At 50.7% G+C, this 22364-nt stretch overlaps 1 protein-coding gene across 3 annotated transcripts; it reads right to left on the bottom strand.

Moving 5' to 3' along the window:
• Window positions 1-1306: 1306 nt before the first annotated feature.
• HAUS8 (HAUS augmin like complex subunit 8) lies at window positions 1307-22169 on the bottom strand. 3 transcript variants are annotated; one of them, XM_087443629.1, is made up of 12 exons: window positions 21996-22165; window positions 19367-19506; window positions 18397-18461; window positions 14836-14891; window positions 10754-10835; window positions 7777-7869; window positions 7578-7672; window positions 6907-6972; window positions 6644-6805; window positions 5244-5385; window positions 3027-3168; window positions 1307-1978 (listed from the first exon to the last, which is right to left on the bottom strand). In XM_087443629.1, the coding sequence occupies exons 5-12, from the start codon at window positions 10797-10799 to the stop codon at window positions 1780-1782; spliced, it is 945 nt and encodes a 314-aa protein (XP_087299755.1). In that variant the 5' UTR covers window positions 10800-10835; window positions 14836-14891; window positions 18397-18461; window positions 19367-19506; window positions 21996-22165; the 3' UTR covers window positions 1307-1779. The 3 variants fall into 3 exon arrangements, with proteins under 3 accessions (XP_087299755.1, XP_087299753.1, XP_014637248.1); XM_087443627.1 differs by lacking the exon at window positions 19367-19506 and having other exon boundaries at window positions 21996-22169; XM_014781762.2 differs by lacking the exon at window positions 19367-19506 and having other exon boundaries at window positions 6644-6802; window positions 21996-22168.
• Window positions 22170-22364: the final 195 nt, after the last annotated feature.

Below are 22364 nucleotides of genomic sequence, written 5' to 3'. Positions count from 1 at the left end.
AGATATTCACCCACTGAATACGTCCCTTACCCACATCATGGTAACTAATGAGGGTTAGGGGGGCCCTTCTACATGGCCACCCCATGAGCCTTACTGCTGCAAAATCGACCCACAGCCCAGAAGGCTGATGGATTTGCATCTCCTCTTGCCCTCAGGGGCTTACAGATACTAACAAAAAGAGGATTCAGTAACAAGAGAGGGAGAGGGTGGACATCTTCAGACGCTTATCAAGAAATGGGATGAATGAAACAGCCTTGACGGAGCTGAAGGGAAGGTCTGCATACAGCACCATGGAACGGTGGGTGGGTCCAGGGGCCCCTGCTGCTCCCTGACCATGCAAGGGCCCAAACAAGTCCCGTTTTTACCCCAGTTTGGGGAAATTTAAAAATGTAGCAGGCAGAGATGACATTGAGAAGGCTGATTTGGAACCGACTGGGGCAATAATCTGGCTCATTAGTGAAGACAGAGACTGAGAAAAGGGCCAGGGTTCCTGGGCTCGTGGACCTAAAGATTTCTGCACACGAATGGGGAAAAAAACCGGTCATGGGATGGAGAAGTTTCTGGAACTCTGACAAAGGACCTCCATGGGAAGCTTCCAGTGGACGTGGAGAAATGGGAGGGTGAGGGCTGACAGGATGCCGGCAAAGCGTGCATGGAGACCAGGGCATTTCAATAGTCGTGAGGGGACGAGGCTGTCTCCTGCACACGCATGTTTTATGGGAACACTATTCTGTCTCCCTAGGGGATGCTTCCCCAAGCTGCAGCCTGCTGAGGAGGCCCTGGGTAGGAGCGTAACGGGTGATGCAACTGGGGGGCAAGTTGGACAAAAGCACCCTGGCTGGAACGGGCTTTAGGTAAGCGGCTGCGTCTCTGCCCACCGACTGCATGGTGGTGGAGGATATTGCTTCTCCCCTCCGCGGTGTCGAAACACAGAAGGCATGTGAATGAGAACCAGCAAGACTGCTGGAGCCCACACAGTGTAGACAGGACCTTGAGAGCTGGGTGGGCAAATTCGCCGTGCCACAGCCCAGTGTGCAGCGTAGATTGCAGCTTATGGCAAAAACCAGCAGATGCCTCCCATAGATGGCTACTGGGACTTTGGACCAAATGGGGAATTTCTACCTGAGGGCCAACTCCTAACACTGTCGGGGATTAAACAGAATTGCCCTGTGACTGAAGGACAGGAAATCATCTGCAAAGTGAAATTGCTCATGATGTCCCAGAGGGCCCGAGACTCAGGACCAGCCATTTGGAAGAACCTGAGACAACACGTGACTTCTACTGCCCCTTACATGGAAAAAAAGGCTCAATTGCAAAACTTTTATTTTTTAAATATCAAACGATGGGCCGGCCCAGTGGCGCAAGCAGTTAAGTGCGTGCACTCCGCTTCGGCAGCCCAGGGTTCGCAGGTTTGGATCCCAGGTGCGCATTGACGCACCGCTTGGTAAGCCATCCTGTGGCGGTGTCCCATATAAAGTAGAGGAAAATGGGCACCGATGTTAGCTCAGGGCTACTCTTCCTCAAGAAAAAAGGGGAGGATTGGCATCGGATGTTAGCTCAGGGCTAGTCCTCTTCACACAAAAAAAAAAAATCAAACAAGATTATCAAACAAAAATAGCCATACTGCTAAATTAAGTGTATAAAGTGCTCAGGTTTCCAGAATATCACGTATGTGCCACTGGCACACATGTGCCCTGAACAGCGGCACAGGACGTGCTTTCTTCCCGACGGTTTGCAGGAAGGCCCCACTTGGGTTGGGGGCACGGGCTGTGCGTGGATTCACTGCGCACGTGGCTCGTCGTTGCTGTAGAGGAGGGGGCCCCTGCCCTCGTCCTGAGTCTCCCCGCAGGCGCCTTCTTGATTGAAATACCACTGGGTGGGGGCTGTGGGGCCCTGGACCTCTTCCCAGACCTCCTGGTTAGTTAAGGCTGCCTCTTTACTCACCTCGGCAGAAAGTTCCAGCACCTGGGCAAAGCTCCTGTGGAAATGACAGGATGGATGAAGACTTTTCACCTGCGAGGCTGCCGTGCAGGGGAGGTGGATTCACGCCAACCCTCCTTGTGCTTGTGGCAAAGGGCAATAAACAAGATTTGCCGGAACAGAACTCAAACAGGGTGGCCCCCAATAACGGGACCAGGCAGGCATGCAAGAAAAGAGTCATTTGTGTGTGTTCAACAAATATTTAGGGAGTATACCAGTGCTGCCTCAGGAACCGTCCAGAGAACAGGAGACAGAACCGGAATGGGATAATGTCTCAGCCCTCATTCAACGTAAGTGGCGGCAGGGAAGTAGGTACTAAATGAACGCGTTTAACCACTGGAACCCGTGACCCTGGCAATCCTGAACCCTTTGGTGCATCCTGATATCATCATCCAGGGCACATATCAACAAAAGAAACGCGACAGGAGGTTTCAAAGATTCCAGGCATCCTGGGAAGCATATTTAGCATTGTAAAGGAGAGGGAAACAAGATTCTTCTCTGGAAGATGTGGGGAAAGCCTCATGGTTAGAAAGCTCCCAGGGAGGCATCAACAGCGAGGGAAGGGGGCCAGGGTGGTGTGGGGGGCTGGGCGTGGGCTGTGCTTGGCCTGGGACTGGTTCTACAGTGGCACGTTTGTGAAACCCATCAAGCTGTGCTGTTAAGATCTGTGCCTTTTCTGTATGTGTTTATACTTCACTAAGAAGTCCCAAGAAGATGCCCCAGCTCTGATCCTGGAAGACATTTAAAACATGAACAAGCTCCCAGAGCACTGGATTGCTATGTTGCTCTGAGGAAGTGAACGAGAGCTGAGACCATCATCCCCTGCCTATTCTGCTGCTGCAGACTCACACTGGGCCCTAGGAGAGCTGAAGGCTTCTGCACATTCCCCTCTCCCGCCTTGCTGGACCCAGGCACCCTGGTTCCCTTGCGGACACCAGCACTGCCTGCTCTCCAGAGCTCAGCACACTGCTCCACGGTGCAGCCACCAACTGCCCAGCTCTGCCAGGAGAGGGCCTATCTTTTTCTTAAACCATTTTCTGAAATACCTTCGGAGCTCCAGATCCTTCTTTCGTGTCAATTCCTTGAGTTCACTCAGCAGGTCAAGCACTTTCCCATTTTCTTCTGAACTGCTGATGCCAAGTTCTCCCAGCAGATGGTGGGTGGTCGTCAATTCCCGCTGCAAATCATCTGGAAGGGACAAGCGGTCGTCAGCCCTGGGTTTCAAGGTGCCCCAAGCAACAGATGCAAGAGCTGGGTGGCTGATTGGATTTTTCTTGTTTCACTGGAACGCCCTCATGTTGTGCTGGAATTGTGAAGAGCTGAGCAGCAGAAGGGTCACGAAGGAAGGCATCTGTGCACTGGTACTGCCTCTGTGCCCCTTGGCCTGGGATCATGGTGGCCTGAGATCGTGGGTCAGGCGTGTCCACCACCCAGGTGGTCATCAGAACAGACCTGGAACGCCACTTGGCATCCAGAAACCAACGTTAAGAGGCGGAGAAAGCCTGTGTTGTGAGTAATTTAAAAACAAACCTGTAGTTCCCACTCCCCATTCCCAGCATCTCTGCACCCCAACCCCAGCAGAGAGCCGCTTGCAACCGTGCTGTGTGTCCCACCTGCTCTAAGAAAATTAGCATCTCTCTGCTCCTGGTACACGTCGCCTCTGCACATCTACGCCCATCACAACTGTATGTTATGGTAACATTCTGGGCACCTTATGAGGACCTCACACACACATCCTCCTACTCCCCCTATTGTGGACTGAATTGTGTCTTCCCCAAAAGAAATGTTCGGTCCCTAATCTCAAGTACCTGAGAATGTCACCTAAGTGGAAACGGGTCTCTGTAGACGTAACTGAGTTAGAATGAAGTCATTAGGGTGGAGCCTAATCGAATAACTGGTGTCCTTCCAAAAAGAGGGAAATTTAGAATCAGAGGTGCTCAGGGACAAGGCTGCGTGAAGACGGAGGCAGAGATGGGAGCAAGGCTATCACAAGCCACGAAGGCCAAGAACAGTCAGCAATACCAGAAGCCGGGAGAGAGGCCTGGACGGACTCGCCCTCAGAGCCTCTGGAAGGTATTTCCCAGCCAACGCCTTGATTTCAGACTTCTGACCACCTGAACTGGGAGGGAATAAATTTCTGTTGTTTTAAGCCATCCAGTTTGTGATTTGTCACAGCAACCACAGGAAACTCAGACACTCCCCAGTCCCAGCTCCTGGCAACTACCTAAGGAATTCATCACAGACAGTCCAAGAGTTACAGACATGTGTCGCTTAGCGACAGGGATGCGTTCCGAGAAATGCACCACTGGGTGATTCCGTCGTTGTGCAAACGTCACTGAGTGTACTCACATACACCTAGACAGCCTAGCTTCCTCCACACTTAGGCCATGTGGCACTGATCTTACAGGACCATCGTCATCTATACGGTCTGTCATTGACTGAAACGTCGTTATGCGGCACGTGGCTATAAAATTGGAAACTTGGAAACGGAAAATCATTCAACAAGGCTCATTTTTCAAGATTCCATGTCACACATATACTATTTCACATTGGAAAAGGCCTGATTTTATTAAAAATCGTCTCTGTCTGAGACTGCCAATACACAACACCCTTTGTGATCCTGAACTGCATTTGTGGTAAGTTCTGGAGAGAAAGTCCAACCGATTTTAGGTGGCAATGTTTTACCACATCAGCCTCAAGCAAAACGCAGTCAGATGGCTCATAGAGACCTGCTTGGAAACAACTGCACTCCAGGGCAGCGGAACACCTGCCTCGGGAGACACCTGCCCTAAAGGGAATCTTAAGGTCGAGCCCGGCATTCTCACACTTGCCCGTGTCCTCAAGTGAAGCATCAGGTGGAATTCCGTGCAGGAAAGGGATGCCACAGCTCTGCTTAGAAAGCAGGACAAGGTGGGGGCCCTGTCACTCCCCAGCCGCCAAGGCAACTTTGTAGAGCTCACTCCAAGGCTGGGGGATAGCAGGCTGCCCCCCAGAAACGCCTTTCAGCAGGGAGGAAATCACCGGGGAGGCCCACAGACCTGGCTTCCAATCCCACCATGGTCCCTACTTGGGGGCACACCCTGGAAAACCACAGTCCCTTCAGCCCCCTGCGTCCTCTGCCATTTGATGGGAGAGCATGCCATCGACCCGAGAGGAAGCTTGTGATATGACATGAAGGGATAAAGGCGCCTGGCTCGCAGGAAGCACCAACACGCACTGGTGGTTTGTCCTGCTTCTCGCCCAGCAGACACCCTATTTCCTACCTAAAAACCGCTGCCCGTCTCCGTCCATGTGGACCGATCGCACAGACAGCTCATGCCTTGTGGCGTCCAGGGCTGTTGCAAATGTCTTGTACTGCTCCTTAAAGCGTTCAGCTACGGCCTGGTAGGGGCTGAGCATCTCCATCTGCAGGCAGGAGAGAAAGGGGCCCGTGAGACAAGAGCCTGCAGTTATGTGCTCAGCGAGGTTAAGATACAGCATTGTTCTTCAGGATCTCCTAGGGAATACTCCGGGAAGCTTCCAGGGGTGCAGTGGGCTCTCCCCTCACTCCCAGCCACCCACTGACGGCCCAGCCAATAGCAAGGTGGCCCGGGCCTCCTCACTAGGGACATGCGTCTGCCTTCCAGCACATCCCAGGGCCAGGCCCTCGACTGGGATCACAGTGAACCCAAAAAAGCTGGGCCCTCCTGCTTCAGAGCATTGAGGTGAAACGCTTGCCTGCCACAAGGCTGCCCCAGCAACCCCCTTTTCCCTTGTACACACTGCCCAGATCCTCACAGGTGTTTGTAATGATTTATTTGTCATCTTTTCCTTCCACTCCATGTGGACAGGGACCCCGTTCTCAGCCCAGAGCCTGGCGCAGGGTGCACTCACGTGCACACACTGGGCACTACAGGCTGAATTGTGCCCCCCTCCCATAATTCCTCTGTTGACATCCCAATCCCCAGCACCTCAGAATGTGACTTGACTTGGAGACAGGGTCTTCACAGAGGTAAATGAGTTACAGTGAGGTCATCAGGGTGGGCCCTGTTCAATTATGACCAGTGACTTTATAAAAGGAGGAAATTTAGAGACAGACCTGTGTGCAGGGAGAATGACAACAGAAGAGATACCAGGAGAAGACGCCCATCTACAGGCCAAAGACAGAGGCCTGGGGCACATCCTTCCCTCATGGCCCCCAGAAGGAACCAACCCTGCCAACCCCTTGATCTCGGACTTCTGGCTTCCGGAACTGAGAGAGAAGGAGCGCCAGTGGTCGGAGCCGCCGGGGTTGTGGTACTCTGTGACGGCAGCCCAGACACACACACCCTGGGTAAGGAACCCCGTTTCCTCATCCACACACTGACCACACGGCACCAAGACCACGTCTCCCACCAGCACCCTGGCCCCCAGAAGAGGCCTGGAGGAGTGAGGCTTCCTGTCACTGGGCACAAGTCACAGGTGCCTGAAGAACACGTGCACGTGTGTTGAAGGGACAGTCTGTCTTGCTGGCTGGCAGTCGACATTAGTCTTGTCCTCTCATAAACTGTCACAGACCCACAGTGGTGGTGTCAGAAGCCAGGCACAGACTCAGAGCCAGGCAAGCAGTGACACCCTCCATAAACTTTTCTAACGGGATGACCCCAGTGGGACATGTGGCTCGGAGACTGTGGTCACAGCTGACCTGAGCGTCAAGGATGCCTTCCAGCTCCCGCTTCCTCTGACAGAGGAGACGTTTGCGCTTCAGCTCGTGGGCCTTTCTCTGTAGCTTCTCCTTCTCTTCGCACATTACTAATAAATTCCTTTCTGCCTTCTCTTCGAACAGAGCGAGACTGTTCTCCATCTGCTAAGTGCAAAACGAGAGCTCAGCCAGAGGGGACTTCACCTCTGTGGCTGACAGAAGCCACCTTCCACTCACATCACGTGTGACTGAGGTTCTCTTCTCACCTTTACAGTCAGGAGAGTCAGGAGTAAGGTTTGGGATTCCATCATCTCCATCGCTTCAGAAAGATCCTTAAGGAGAAGGAAAAGACACTTCTGGTTGACAACAAACTGCTGTAAATCTAGCTCTCTACCTCCCGGGGAGGGCAGAACCCTAACCTGCATGTACTTTATTTAATTCAGTAATTTGATAACTCTCTCCTGTATATCGACCTGCTGTTTCCATTTCCTTGGCTAGTCTTTTCGGGCACTCTGCAAAAAGGATGAAGGTGTTCTGGTCCCCTCTTGGTGGCTGGGCAGTCAAGGGCCAGTGTGAAGGCACCCACCAACTTGGCGCCTCATCAGAACCAGGACTTGGGGCCCCCACCTGGGGGAGACCACAGCCTGGCCATCCTCCTGCCAGAGGACAGGGCCAGTCCTAGCACAGCACCAAAAGACAAGGCCCCAGTCTCATCCATCACATGCTCCTGCATTTCCGTGTCCTCCTGTATGTGTACTAGGAGAAACTCAAATTCCACCAACACTCTAAGAACACGTGTGGTCTTGCTTCGTGTCCTAAAAGGCAGACTAGTTTGTTCACTCCTGGAGCCCAGGCCTCACCTGGTACCTGGCACAAGGCAGGAGTTCATCAGATTTATACAACCTGTTAGAGCTTCCCTTCCAGTCTGGACACTTACGGGGCTCTTTTTCCTCGAGGCAGAAAATGACGTCGACTCAGTTTTCTTGGACACTGTTTTTTCTAACTGTGGAGTCTTTCTGATCATAGTTTTGTCTAAAATCAAGAAAAGCATTTTTAAGGTGAGGAGCACGTGCTCTGGAAGCCCGCGGAGACACACTGCAACCCCCAGCCAGGAAAAGGTGAGGTGAACGAGTTACCGTTGATGGCCGAGAGATCCAGATCAGGCGGGGCTGTGCCGTGCCCTTCTAGCAACGTGGACTGCAGGTCACCTTTGCCGAGTCTACAGCCATCTGTGGGCCCAACAAGAGTCCCCAGAACTCAGCACAGTCAGCGAGACACTCTCTCCCAGAGCCAAGAAGCAGGCAACTTCTTTGCACAATACCACTTGCTTCCCAAACCTCAGCTTCTATTTTTTTTTTCTTTGCTAGAGGGAGATTCGCCCTCAGCTAACATCTGTTGCCAATCTTCCTCTATTTTGTATGTGGGTCACTGCCACAGCATGGCCGACAAGCAGTATAGGTCTGCGCCTGGGATCTGAACCTGCGAAACCGGGCCGCCAAAGTGGAGCGCACCGAACTTAACCACTATGCCACGGGCTTGGCCCCAAACCTCAGCTTCTGGCAAGGTAGTACAGTCATGTGTTGCTTAACGATGGGGACACGTTCTGAGAAATGCGTCATTAGGCAATTTCATCGTTGTGCGAACATCACAGTGTCCTTACACAAACCTAGATGGTCTAGCCCACTACACACCTAGGCTCCATGGCGCTGATCTTATGCAACCACTGTCATGTACATGGTCCACTGGTGACCAAAACATCATTATGTGGCACATGAATGTAGCCGAGAAGGCTGAAAAACATTTGGAAATTCCCAGTCATCAACTTGAACATACTTTAAAGCAGAACTAGAAAAGAGAGGCATTCTTTATACCCAAAAGATGCAAATAAGTCTTTCTGCTTAGTTTAATGAAAGACGCTGTGTTCAGGACATGAGTCTGACACATGCCATAGACTTGTTCTGCCCTCTGCTCTTTTTCCTTCCTTTTTTTTGGTGAGGAAGACTGGCCCTGAGCTAACATCTGTGCCAATCTTCTATTTTGTATGTGGGATGCCACCACAGCATGGCTTGATGAGTGATGTGTAGGTCTGCACCCAGGATCCAAACCCACGAACCCCAGGCCACCAAAGCAGACCACGTGAACTTAACCACTATGCCACCATGCCAGCCCCTCTTTTCCTTCTTTTTCTGGCAGATGAAGACTGTTCATCTTCCCTGGGAGTTCCCTACATCTTTTAGCCTCTATTTAAAAAGGTGAGACGATGCCTCCCACCCTCTAAAATGGGCACTGGTGTGCTTCAGCCTTCAATTAAGGAAGGGCTCCAGAGGACAGCAAATGAACAGATGGGATATAAAATACACTCTGCCGTGTTAGGAACTAAACAGAAAACTATTTAATGAACAACTGTGCAGCTGAGAATTTGGACATGTGGAATACAAAGAGCAAAATCACAATGACGTGTAGGGTATGGGGCCATTCGTGTCAGAGTTTTTTAAAAACTCTATCTAGATTAAAGAAACCTATTGAGAGCAGTTGCCTCCCGGGTGAGGAGCTGGGAACCAGAGGTGGGAGATGGTGACACTGTTGCTGTTGCTTTTCCCGTGGTTAAATGTTTTGTCATCTGCGTGCACAGCATTTCCATTAAGAAAAGTAATTTCCTATAAAGCCATACAGTGGAACTCCAACAAGCAGTTCCTCTAAATTATCATGGTTAGGTTTGAATTATGGTTTCTCAGCCTTGACATCTGGGGCCGGATAATCCTTTGTCGTGGGGCCGTTTTGGGCACTGGGGTGTTGAGCAGCATCCCTGGCCTCTACCCACCAGATGCCAGGAGCACACCTCCTCCTTCAGTCATAACCACCACATATGTCTCCCAACATTGCCAAGTCTGAATCACCCCCAGTTGAGAAGTCTCATTTTAAGATATGGCAGACCCATTTTGTGACCCCTCTAGTCATGCCAGCTTTCCCAGCTTCATGCGTGGCTCTCAACCCAACTGCGTGAGAAAAAAATAGTAGGCTGGCTCCATGTGCCTGTTTCTCAATTATGCCTGGGTCAAGGAACAGTGCAAATTCCGACAAACATCAAAACCAGGATCAGCAGATTATAGTTCGCAGGCCAAATCTGGGCCGCTTCCTATGTTTGTAAATAAAGTTTTATTGGCACACAGCCACGTCCATTTGTGTACATATGCTCTGTGGCTGCTTTCCACTGTAAACTGCAGAGTTAAGTCTTTGTGACAGAGACCATCTGGCCTGCAAAGCCCAAAATATTTACCATCTGGCCCAGAAAAGGTCTGCTGACCCTTAATCTGAACAATAAATTAGGAAATCTAAGTTGTAAAAGAACATGCTTATTTTTTTCCTATGTGACTCAAAGCTGTCACCATTTTGAACGAGGGGGTGTGGGCCGAGAAACAGTTTTGCTTCTTGTGAATTGCTCTCATGCAAAAGAGCTGCCCACTCTTGCTGGAGAGGCGGGTATGAGAGGAGGTGGACGAAGTGCTATGCTAGGGAGGGGTCTTCCTGGACTTCTAGAATGAGCACATTGACTAGAACTGAACACCAAATATGCCAACAGGGACCATGAGGGAGCTTCTGCCCTCCTGGTTTACATTTTCCATTTTTTAATAATGAACACTTGTCACGTCCAGAATCAGAAAAACTGAAAGTTTTTCATATCACTTTGGTGACAGCTTCTAGAAGGAGGCGTGTGGGGAGGCCATTAAGAGGAAGACCCAACCCACGGCAGTGACAGGCAGGAGGACAAGTCCTCACGCGCTCTCTGAGAGCCCTGCTGTCGGAGTGCTGGCAAGAAAACAGTCACCTGAAAGAAACTGGTGCCACAAGGAAGTGTCAGGATGGCAACGTGGCTCTTTCTGGGGCCACACAGGAAGGAAGAGACCTCCCCCCAACTCCCTCGCCATCCCCCTTCAGCACCCACACGCCCCAAATCTGTCCTTATACTGAAACTCTCTGCCTTGCTCCTTCCCCTTCTCCCAGAAAGGAAAGAGGGAGTCTTAACTTAGCTTACTTGAAAACAAAAGTCACCACCACGCTCATCAATTCCTGAGCTTCAGAGCCGTTTCGCCCCGTTCCTCCATCATTACGTACCTTTGCTCTTATGGAGTGGGTGGGGTTTCCTTCCACCTTCAGGCATCTTCCCACTGGTCTTTAATGCATCTGCTGCAGAAGCCTGTTAGGGGAACATGTAACATTTAGGGGACAAGACACCTCCTCTTCATGAGAAGGGGCCCCTTCGTGGTCTGTGCAGATTGCATTTGCTCCTACTTTGAGGCTTAAGGAGTTCTGACATTTAATTGCATATAAACAGGACGAACTAATCTTGTCAAAAAGGATGCCCCCACACGCATAGACTACAGGAAAGTACCAAAATGTTTGCTGGTGATTATGTTTGACACAGCAGATTACAGGTGACTGATTTTTCTGTATAGTTTTTAGTTATTTGCCAGTTTTCTAGGGAGAACATGTTACTTTGGTAGTCAGGAAAAACGAAGTTTTTGTACAGGTATTAATCTTCAAAATTTAGAAGAAAGCAAACATGGAGCTAGCAAGCTGTTATAATAATATAAAAGCAAAAAGAAACCTTGTAAAGAGCGAGACTGTTTCAGTGCATGGACACCACTCCTATTCAACCTTGTACTGGAGGCCCTAGAATAAGAAATAAAAGGCACACAGATAGGAAAGGAAGAAATAAAACTCTTCTTGGGACCAGCCCCGTAGCATAGTGGTTAAGTTCAGCGTGCTCTGCTTTGGCGGCCCAGGTTTAGTTCCCAGGCGTGGACCTACATCACTTGTCAGCCATGCTGTGGTAGTGACTCACATACAAATACAGGAAGATTGGCACAGATGTTAGCTCAGGGCGAATATTCCTCAGCAAAAAAAAAAAAGTATGCATGCAGAGAGATGATATAACAAAAAGAGACAGAGGAGGAAACTTCAAAAGCCTATCCCTCAATAAAAGCAACTAAAAAACTGGCAAAAACTGGCAAAATCAGTATTTAAAAAAACAAAACAAAACAAAAAACTTCTTCTTGTAGATACAATTCCTCACGTAGAAAATCCCAAAATGTATTAAAAAATGCTATTAAAACTAGTAAGTTTAGCAAGATTACAAGATACAGGGTCAATATAAAAAAATCAATCATATTTCAAGCAATGAACAATTTTGGAAATTAAAAGACAGTATCAAGTATAACAGCACTAAAAAACACCAAATACTTAGGTATAAACCTAACAAAACATGGGAAGGTCTGTACACTGCAAACTACAAAACACTGTTGAAAGAAATCCAAGACCTAAATAAATGGAGAGGTATAGTATGTTCATGGATTGAAAGGCTCTGTGTTTTCAAGATGTCACTCTCCATAATCTGATGCATAGACTCAATCAATCAAAATCCTAGCAGGAGTTTTCGTAGAAAACAGCAAGCTAAGTCTGAAATTTATATGGAAAGTCAAAGAAACTAGAAAAGCCAAAGAGTTTTGACAAAGAACACAGTGTGAGAATTCACATTAGCTGAATTCAAGACTTGCTACAAAGCTACAGTAATCTCAGCAGTGTGGAACTAACCTAAGGATAGACACACAGAACAATGGAAGAGAAAAAGAGTCCAGAAGTGATGTGTGCGTATATGGTCAATTGGGTTTCGACAGAGGTGATGAGAAAATACGATGGGGAAAGGAAAGTCATTTCAGCAAATGGTGTTGGAACAAGAGGAGATCCATAGGCTTAAAAATGAACTTCGATTCCATCGTCACACCAGATACAAAAATTAATTCAAAATAAACCACAGACCTAAACGTAAAACCTAAAACTATAAAACTAATAGAAGAAAACATGGGAAAAAATCTTTTGTGATCTTGGATTACGCAAAGATTTCTTAGATGAGACACCAAAAGCACAATCCATAAAAGCAGAAATTGATAAACTGGACTTCATCAAAATCTACAACTTCTACTTCTCACAAGACCCTTAAGAGACTGAAAAGACGAGCTACAGCCTGGGAGAAAATATTTGCAAATCACCATAAAGGGTTGGTATTCAAGATATAGAAAGAGCACTCAAAATTCAATAATAAAAACAAGTAACCCAACAAAAAATGGGCAAAAGATTTGGATACATCACCAAAGATATAAGAATGGCCCATAAACACATGAAAAGATGTTACGGAAATGCTAATGAAAACCACAATCAGATGCCACTTCGCACCCCCTAGAACGGCTTCAATCTCAAAGTTCTGACCAGAGCTCTCCTCTGTGGCTGATGGGAAGACGCTGCAGCTACTCTGGATGCCAGCGGGGCGGCTTCTCACAGAGTGAGACACACACTCACCCTGCAACCCAGGAATCCCCCAGCTGGGAGAAATGAGAACCCAGCCACACGCAATCCTGCACGGGAACCTCTGAGGTGGCTTCGTTCATAACTGCCAGAAATGGGCAACCAATCAAATGTCCTTCACTAGTGAATGGCTGAGCACTCTGTGGTCCATCCATACAGTGGAATATTCTTCAGCGATCAAAAGGAACTGAGATTAACTGTGACAGGCAACGACAGGGAGGGACCTCTAATGTGCTCTTTACATGAAAGAAGCCAGATGCAAGAGGCTGCATCCCGTGTGACACTTTTTAAATGGCTTTCTGGAAAAGGCAAAGCTACAGGGACACAAGGCAGATCAAGGTTGCCTGGAGTGGGGAGGGGGCGGCTCCATTGGGGTACACGGGGATTTTGGGGGTGATGGACTGTTCTGTATCTTGATTGTGGTGGGTCTGTGACTGGATGTGTTTGCCAAAATTCACAGAACTAGGGCCGGCCCCGTGGCTTAGAGGTTAAGTGCTTGTGCTCCGCAGCTGGGGGCCCAGGTTCGGATCCCGGGCGCGCACCAACGCACCGCTTCTCTGGCAATGCTGAGGCCACGTCCCACATACAGCAACTAGAAGGATGTGCACTATGACATACAACTATCTACTGGGGCTTTGGGGGAAATAAATAAATAAATAAATAAATAAATAATTTAAAAAAAAATTCACAGAACTGCACGCTGAAAAGACGCTTACTCTATGTAAATTATCCTTTAATTTAAAAGATGAAATAAAGAAATCAGAGAAGTTCTCAAAAATCTAAAATACTACAGCATGCAGACACACGGGGGTGCTGTAACCAAGTCTGCAAGGCAATGTTAAAATTACGAAGTGTGGACTGTGATCCTTTGTTGAAAATCACTTCACTACCGTAAACCATGGACTCCAGTGATGATGTGTTAATGTAGGTCCATCCACTGTAAACATGCACCACTCGGGGGGGATGCTGATAATGGGGGCAGCTGTGCATGTGTAGCGGGCAGGGGGATATATGGGAAATCTTGTACCTCTGCTCAATTTTGCTGTGAACCTAAAACTGCTCTAAAAAACTAAGTCCATTAAAAAAAAATCACTCCAAAAACTGTATTGGTTTGCTCAAAGGTATCCTTTTTCTTCAAGCCAGATCTTAAGTCACATTATCAAGAACCTGACATTCACCCTACCAGAGTAAGAGACAGGTAGAAGACATTAATATCTACCTTAACTTTACCATAAACAAAGATTCGGAAAACAGAAGGAGTAACACAACCTTCACCTCACCATGTTCTCAGTGCCTACACACTGAAACAAAATACGTAATTGGGTAATCTGTTTTCAATAAACCTCACACAAAGCCCGTGCTCATGGTGCTAAGTACTTCAGGCCGTCACATTCAGTGGTGTCACAATCTTCATGGTGTGACTGCAGGTAGTTCACTAAGCTCTTCCCTAGCACTGGTGATTCAGGCACGTCCTACTTTCCCACAGTCTTTCTCTAAAAGCCTGCAAGTGTTTTTGAAATATCAGCCAAGGCCAGGGACCGTGTGCTGGGCACTCAACAGAACCGCTCAGGACAGAATCCAGGAAGGAATTCCCGAGTTGAAAGGCGAGAACAATTTCAAATTTCAACAGAGATCACGACTTTGCAAAAGGGATTCTCAAGGCGATCGGCTGCTCACGACAGAGACACTCGACTCGGCATGAAGGGCACCACAACCTCAAAGGCAACTGGGCAAAGTCCCCAATGCTGCCAGGCCGGGCCCCTCTCCCACTGTCTCAGAATTCAAGTCTGTCACAGCCCCGTCCAGAGCCGTCTCACGTGTGCACTCCACGTTACCTTTTTGGTGGGTTTCTTCTCATACTGCAGGTACCGGGACTCGACCACTCTTCCACCTGCGGGGACATGCTGCTGGTTTATAACAGAACTATGAGAGCGGAGCATGAGGATCCCCACGGTCCCAAGATCCCCCACCCGAGAGCTGGGCTCTTCGGCCCTCCCTGCTCAACAGCAGGAACAGGGGAGCTGCTCCCTGCTCCTCTCAGATCTTGTCCTTCAGCATCTTTGAGCATGTCTGGGATACCTACTGTATGCAAGAACATGTACGGGACACCTACTGTACACAAGTCCCTGGGCTAGGGGTGGGGCCACAGAGATCTACAGGAGCTATGATAAAGGAAGATCAAGGAATACGTGGCAAAGGATGAAGCAGAAAGTGGACTCGGGCAGGGGAGGGAAAGAAAGAAAGATCTTCCACAGAGGGCCACCTGTTTGCCTCCTCCTCCCTCCCCAACTCACTCCCACTGGTCGGGACCCCCACCGCCCCTTCCCCACCTGGGTCTGTCTATGATCCACTCATGCTACTGCCTTTCACAGCCCCTCACCCCCTCACCAATCATAGCACCACTCCCCTGAGATGCGCTCAGCACCGAGGCCCTTCTCAGACATAGCCATATCCCTTGGTGACAGTCCAGTCCTGGGCCCCCTTCCATGCCTGCCCCTATGGCACTGAAGGTGGATGGAGGAAACCCACCCGTCCCCCAACCTCCGGGGGCTCTTGCTACAGGCCCAGTGATCACCCACAGTCTTGTTCTGTTCCCCAACCCTCTCTCCCGGACCCTCCCTCATACCTTCTCCTCCCACCAGCTACACCAGGCCCATTCCTCTGGTCAGCTGGTGACCTGTTTCCTACTTCACTGGGGAGACAGAAGCAGCCCCAGGAGACCCTCTCACCTCGGCCTCTAACTACCTCCCAACCTCAGGACCCTTTCCTGGCCCCGTCATGTGGAGGAACCTCTGTGCTTCAGGGCAAGGCAAACCCCCTACTCTGGGTCTAGAGCCCAGCCCTCCCCCGATAAGGAAACTGCCCTGGCAACCCTCCTTCCCCTCCCCACCCCAGTTCCTCTCTCCACCAGGCACACTGTTAATTCTCTTCCCACCCACCCCCTCTGTCTCCCCTTTACAAGGTCCATTCCTCTTCCTCTCCTCCCTCCTGTCTTGGAATCCCCCCACTAGTCTGGCTCTCACAATCACCACTCACCAAAGAAACTCCTTCCAGGAAGCCCACCAAGACCTCCCCGCTCTGAAGCCCACCTGCACATTCTCAGCCCTCGTTCTGAGCCATTAGCAGTGCTGGGCACAGGGCTCACCGCTCCCTCCTCCTGGAAACATCCTGTGTCCTCTGGGATGGCTGCCCCTCTGGCAGCTGAGAGCAGGCTGCCTTTTGGAGCCATTAGCTGGGGAAGCCTGAGCACCTCCGGGCACACTGCAGGTCCTGCTCCACCAATGGAGCATCCCTCTGACCTTGCTGCTCCGAGTGCCCTCACTCAGCCCGTTTCCACCACCATGACCCCTCTGTTCCTCCCACCAGCAGCCTCGCTCCCGCGCCTGCCCTCCTTCATGGCTCTGCTCAGCCCAGCACCTCCCTCGGACCCGGAAGCTACGCCCATCCTGCTGTTTTATCCATCACACCTGGTGTCTCCTGACTTCTCCATGGGATGTGCTGCCTGTGTCCCAGACAAGCTCCCTGAAGGCAGGAAATTTGTCTGTTTTTCTTGCTGCTACATTCCACCACCCGCAGGAAGTAGGTGCTCAGCGATGACGCATCCACTGCATGATCCTGGACGTTTCCTAGATGCCTCTAGAGCTCAGGGGTCTCCCTTTTTACTGAAGAGACCGAGGAACAGTGACGTGGTCCACATCACACACCTCGACAGTTCAGCGGAGTGAGACTGTGATTTCAGCCCAATCTTCACGCCAGGATCTGCGTCTTCCTTTGGGGATTTGGGTTGTAGCTGCAACCCTGAGAGGAGGAGGCGCACCCACAGTCAACGGGAGGCCTGGAGCTGGACACAGAGCGGTGGTGGCCGGCGCGTGCCCCAGCAGAGAAGAGCCATGCCTGCAGGCAGAGCAGGCTCGGACAATAGGGCAGGAGGCACCTAAGGGTCAAGACCAGCACTAGGATGGCTCCGGGGAAGAGAATCAAGCCACACCAAGGGTCTGCCACTGGATGTCGAGCGAGAGATCTGGGTAAAGGACACCCCCAGTTCCAAGCAGGGGACACCACCCTGCATTGGGTCTTTCTAATCCCATCAGCAAAGGGTTTTGCTCATCTCGGAAGAATCTGAGGCAGTGGGTTCCTCAGACAGTTGAAAAGTTGTTTCAAGTGTCTGGAAAACTAGAAGGCACCTGTTTGTTTTAAACAGGGGTGGATTTCCCAGAGAAGCAATGTTACAATGGAGGATATAATCTGTGTTCGAGAACCAGACCATGTGTACATAAAATAGATGCTACAGACAAAGTCATCAAGCAACGCTGTCACATATAAACCTTCGGTCACTTGGAACTAGAATTCTGCTCTAGGTTTTGAGACGTGCACTGGCACACAACACACTTTAAGAAAATACTTCAGGGGCCGGCCCGGTGACGCAAGCAGTTAAGTGTGCGTGCTCCGCTGCAGCGGCCCGGGGTTCCCTGGTTCGGATCCCAGGTGTGCACCGACGCACTGCTTGGCAAGCCATGCTATGGCGGCGTCCCATATAAAGTAGAGGAAGATGGGCATGGATGTTGGCCCAGGGCCAGTCTTCCTCAGCCAAAAAAAAAAAAGGAGGATTGGCAGATGTTAGCAGAGGGCTGATCTTCCCCACAAAAAAAAAAAAAAAGAAGAAGAAAATACTTCATCGTGTCAGATGCTTGAGCTCAATGAGGGAGATCCTCGAGTCTACTGCCCACACTGGGCACTGCCAAGAGTCAAAGGGGACTGTTAACCATGACCCAGGCCCACAGGTGGACATCAGCCATGTGGGCACCCTGAGGGGCTGACACGCTTACAGAGAAGAAATGAAATTTCGATGTTCAATAATGAATTCAGGGGCCGGCCCCGTGGCTTAGCGGTTAAGTGCGCGAGCTCCACTGCTGGCGGCCCGGGTTCGGATCCCGGGCGTGCACCGACGCACCACTTCTCCGGCCATGCTGAGGCCGCGTCCCACATACAGCAACTAGAGGGCTATGCAGCTATGACATACAACTATCTACAGGGGCTTTGGGGGGGGAAATAAATATATAAATAAAATCTTAAAAAAAAAAAATAATAATAATGAATTCAGCTTACGCTCTCCTCACCCACGCTGCCAAATGACACTCCTGGGCACAGAACGCGACCCCCCCTGGCTAGAAGGGCCCACTGCCCTGCCCTAGATGACCCCCACCAGGTCTTCTCGCACCCCTGGCTGCAGGGCTGGGTGACCAAACTCGGAGTCTCCAAAGGTGTGACTAGAAGGAAATAAAGTCCCCAGTCTCTTGCTCTGGCCTGGTTTTTTCTTCCCCAAAAGCACTTACCAAAAAAAAAAAAAATCAGTTTTTATTTCACTGGATCATGAGGTAGATTCCAATTCTACTCACCTTGTGCTCTTCTTCCTTTTGTCCTGGTGCCACTAGGAGTACTGGGACCCCCTGAGGAAGGCTTCCTAAGAGAGGGAGACGGGGGTATTGTCAATGTCGTTGAATACGCTCGGGGAAGCCAGCGAGGAGCCCTGGCTCTCTCGAGACAGCCCAGTCCCAGCATCCTCCACCCCAGCGCCCATCTCTGCGAGGCGGGGCCGCCTCAACAGGAAGAGGGACACAGAGCCCCAGCCTCAGTCACCTGGGACAACATGGCCATAGCCCAACACCTGAGCTGAGAAGGGTCCAGAGGAAGAAGACAGAGTACTTTTGCCGAGCCTCAAAGATCCCAACTTAAACCACGGGTGCGTTAACTCATCAGGCATCTCTGTGCCTACGGGATGCCACTGGGGATGCGCAGTGACCAGGAGACGGAGCTCCTTTCCTGAGAGGAAGAGCAGCATTTTCACGTCAGGCAAGCATGAAGAGCGAGCCCCCAGACAGGCAAAGGGGTGGGGACAGGTGAGCGACAAAGTGCATAGGCAAGGACCTTCTGAGACAGGGACCAACAAAGCCAAGGGCACATGGCAGAGGAAAATGGTGTGGAAACAGGAATGACCAACCCTGTGGCTTAGCTGGAGAAGACAGACAGAGATACAGGACCAGAAGGAGAGGCCAGGCTGGAGACTCTGAATTCCCACCTTAAGGGCTCGGACCTGTTCCTAGAGCCCAGGTGTCGGCATCCTTTCTCTGTAAAGGGTCAACAGCAAATATTTTCAGCTCTGTGGGCCATATACTCACAGTCACAACTACCCAGCCTTGCCATTGTAGCACGAAGCAGCCACGGATGATGCAGAAAGAAGAGGCATTGCTTTGTTCCAATAAAACTTTATTTACACACGTTGACATTTGAATTTCATACAATTTTCACGTGTCAAAAAATATTATTCTTCTTTTGATTTTTTTTACAACCATTTAAAAATGTACAAACCTTTTAGCTTGCTGGCCGTACAAAAAAGGGGGCGCTGTGGCTTTCACCCGCAGACCCTAGTTGCAGAGCCCTCCTACAGGTGGCAGGAGACGGACACCATCAGACCACAGGCGGCTGGAAGGAAGACAGGCTCCAAGGCTCTAGAAGGACAGGGATCAGGTCTGCTGTTGTTCTTCAGTGTTCCTCAGTGCCTGTGTATTAGTCAGCTCAGGCTGCCATCACAAAATACGACCAGACTGGGCAGCTTAAACAACAGACATTTATCTCTCGCAGTTCTGGAGGCTGGACGTCCAAGGTGAAGGTGCAGGCAAGTAGGTGGCCGCCTTCTCCGTGTGCATGCACAGAGGCAGAGTGCCGGCAACAGCAAGCCAGCCAGCCCTCTGGCATCTCTTCTTATAAAGACACCAGTCCTGTCAGATCACAGCCCCACTCTCATGACCTCGTTTAACCTTAATTACTTCTTAGAGGCCACAACTCCAAATACAGCCATACAGGGGGTTACAGCTTCAACATATGAATTCGGGGACGAGGTGGGAGGGATGGGACACGGACACATAAACATCCAGTCTCGAAACAGCCTGGCAGACAGGAAGCACTTGATAAATATTTGTCATACAAATAACTCAGGGGTGCTCATTCGAGGGCAATTTTCATCCCCAAGAGACATTTGGCAATGTCTGAAGACATCTGTGACTGTCAGAACAGAGGGGGTTGCTATTGGCATAGTGGGTGGAGGCCAGGGATGCTGCTCATCACCCTACAATGCACAGGACAGCCCCCACCACAGAGATAATCCGGCCCCAGATGTCAGCACTGTCAAGGCTGAGAGCCCCTAGCATGGTGAATGGGTGATCGGGAGCATGGCTCTGAAGACAGAACTTAGAAGACTGCTGTAAGACTCATGTCAAGAAATAACAAACCAGAAATATTATTCAGCCCTAAAAAGGAATGAAGTACTGATGCATTCTAAAATGGATGAATCTCAAAAGTATTATCTTGAGCGAAAAGAAGCCAGACACAAAAGGCCACATGTTGTATGAAATGTGCAGAACAGGCACATCCACAGAGATAGACAGCAGATGGATGGTTGCCAGGAGCAGACCGGGGTGCAGGAACAATGGGGAGTGAATGCAGATAGATACAGGGTGTCTTTCTCAGCTGACGAAAATGTTCTAGAACTAGATAGAGATGGTGGTTGCACAATGCTGTGAATATCTTAATGCCATTGAAGCACCCACTTTAAAATGGTTAATTTGATGTTATGTGCATTTCACCTCAATTTAGGTAAAGAAAGAATGAAGCCTGGCTTAACAGTAAAGAAAAAAGCACGAGGTAGAAACCACTTTAGAAATTCTAATTAGAAATTCTAATCACCTGGAGGGTGCAGGCGGGTCGTGATGTCTCCCAGGTTTCTAGCCTGGGTGAGCAGGAAAAGGAGGATGTGAGGAAGAGACCAGCAATGCGGGGGGAGCAGGTTGAGTGGCCAGGCCTAGCTCACTGCAGCCACCTCCTATGCAGCGGGCCCTGAGGACCCCAAGGTGAGACCTAGGCCGTGCTGGGGGACACCTCCAGGCCACAGTGGGGAGAGGCAACTTAACAAATGATCCCTGGGCACCAGCAGCTCTGCTCCTTCACAGAATCCTCCCAACCCTACAAATCCCTAACTGCTGGCCTGCTTTTCCTCATTTCCTAAACATGACCTGAGGCTTAAACAGGTCACCCTGGTGAGTCTCAGAGCTGGAAAGAGACAGAGCAAGGATTTCCTCAGGGGTGTGAGCCAGGGCTCTGGAGTCAAACTAAATGGGCTCAGGGCTCAGGGCTGCAGGGACCTTGGAGTGGGCGAAGGGGGCTCACCGCACCTATGCCAGCCTTAGGTACTTCCCCTGTACGTGGGAGAGACTAATGTCAATCTCACAGTTAAAGCATGGGGCTGTGGAGGAAACGCAAGTGATTTTACCTGGCCTGTTAAATGTTAATTCGCACTGGCACAACAAACATCGGTCGAACGAACAAATAAGACAAACAGCTCTGGAATCATGCCTGGCATCAGGTAAGTGTTCGAGATCTGTCTTTCTTGTTCTTGCTGTGTGACCCTGGGCAAATGACCTTCCCTCCCTGAGCCCCCATGATCTCATCTGTAAATGGGGGGCATAGGAAAAAAGCGGGTGGGAGTATTAAAGGAGATACTTTAGTGGTCCAGCACTTGTCCACTCCAAAATGATAATTCTAATAGCGACAGATTACATTTAGGGGCCAGACACTGTACTAACAGCTTTTAAGTCTCACACAAGGCGTACAGGGTTGAGCAGCGGCGTCATCAGCCCCGTTTCGCAGCAGAGGAAAGCAAGGTACAGACAAGTTAAGCCACTCGCCAGAGATGGGCCCGGATCGAAGCGGCGGAAGGACTCGAACTCGCGGTCTGGTCAAGCGGCCGCGCTCCGAGCATGCGCAGAGGCCGCAACCCCCCAGGGGCCTCAGGGCCTAGGCATCCTCCGTGGTTCCTAGTGAGGTGAGATCCGACTCACCAAAGACCCCTCTTCCCCAACTCTGCTGCCCCTCTACCCCCAGCCCTCGGTTATGGCCTTCCGGCCGGCACCCACGAATCCAGACCCGCGGCGCCTCAACTCACCCGGCACCGCGCCCCGAGGAATCCGCCATTTTCCCGCCTTCAACTCGAAGGCCGGCCTTTCAAGTCCGGTCACCGCCCCCTCTCCCCGGGCCGGGCTATATTGCGGCGCTGCAGAGGGGTGACCGCGGGCTACGGGGAGCGTGGGTGCGGGCGGAGCGGGCAACCCCTGCGTGCGCGCCTCTCTGTCCTCCCCTCACACTTGGTTTCGCCCACCAGCGGCAGAAAGCGGTGGCCGGTGCAGCTCGAAGGGGGGGAGGGGCTTCGTAGCGCTCCGCCCCAATGGCGCGCTTGCGTCACGCCCCGGCCCCGCCCCTCCGGAACCCGGAAGCGGGATCGCGCGGGGGAGCGGCGGGCGCGGCGGGGCGGGGC

This window comes from Ceratotherium simum, chromosome 18 (genome assembly GCF_057802395.1).
Source record: "Ceratotherium simum simum isolate JZ-2026a chromosome 18, ASM5780239v1, whole genome shotgun sequence".
NCBI classification, from domain to species: domain Eukaryota; kingdom Metazoa; phylum Chordata; class Mammalia; order Perissodactyla; family Rhinocerotidae; genus Ceratotherium; species Ceratotherium simum.
The sequence above is the reverse complement of the archived record's forward strand: the minus strand, read 5'-3'. Positions and strand labels throughout refer to the sequence as shown.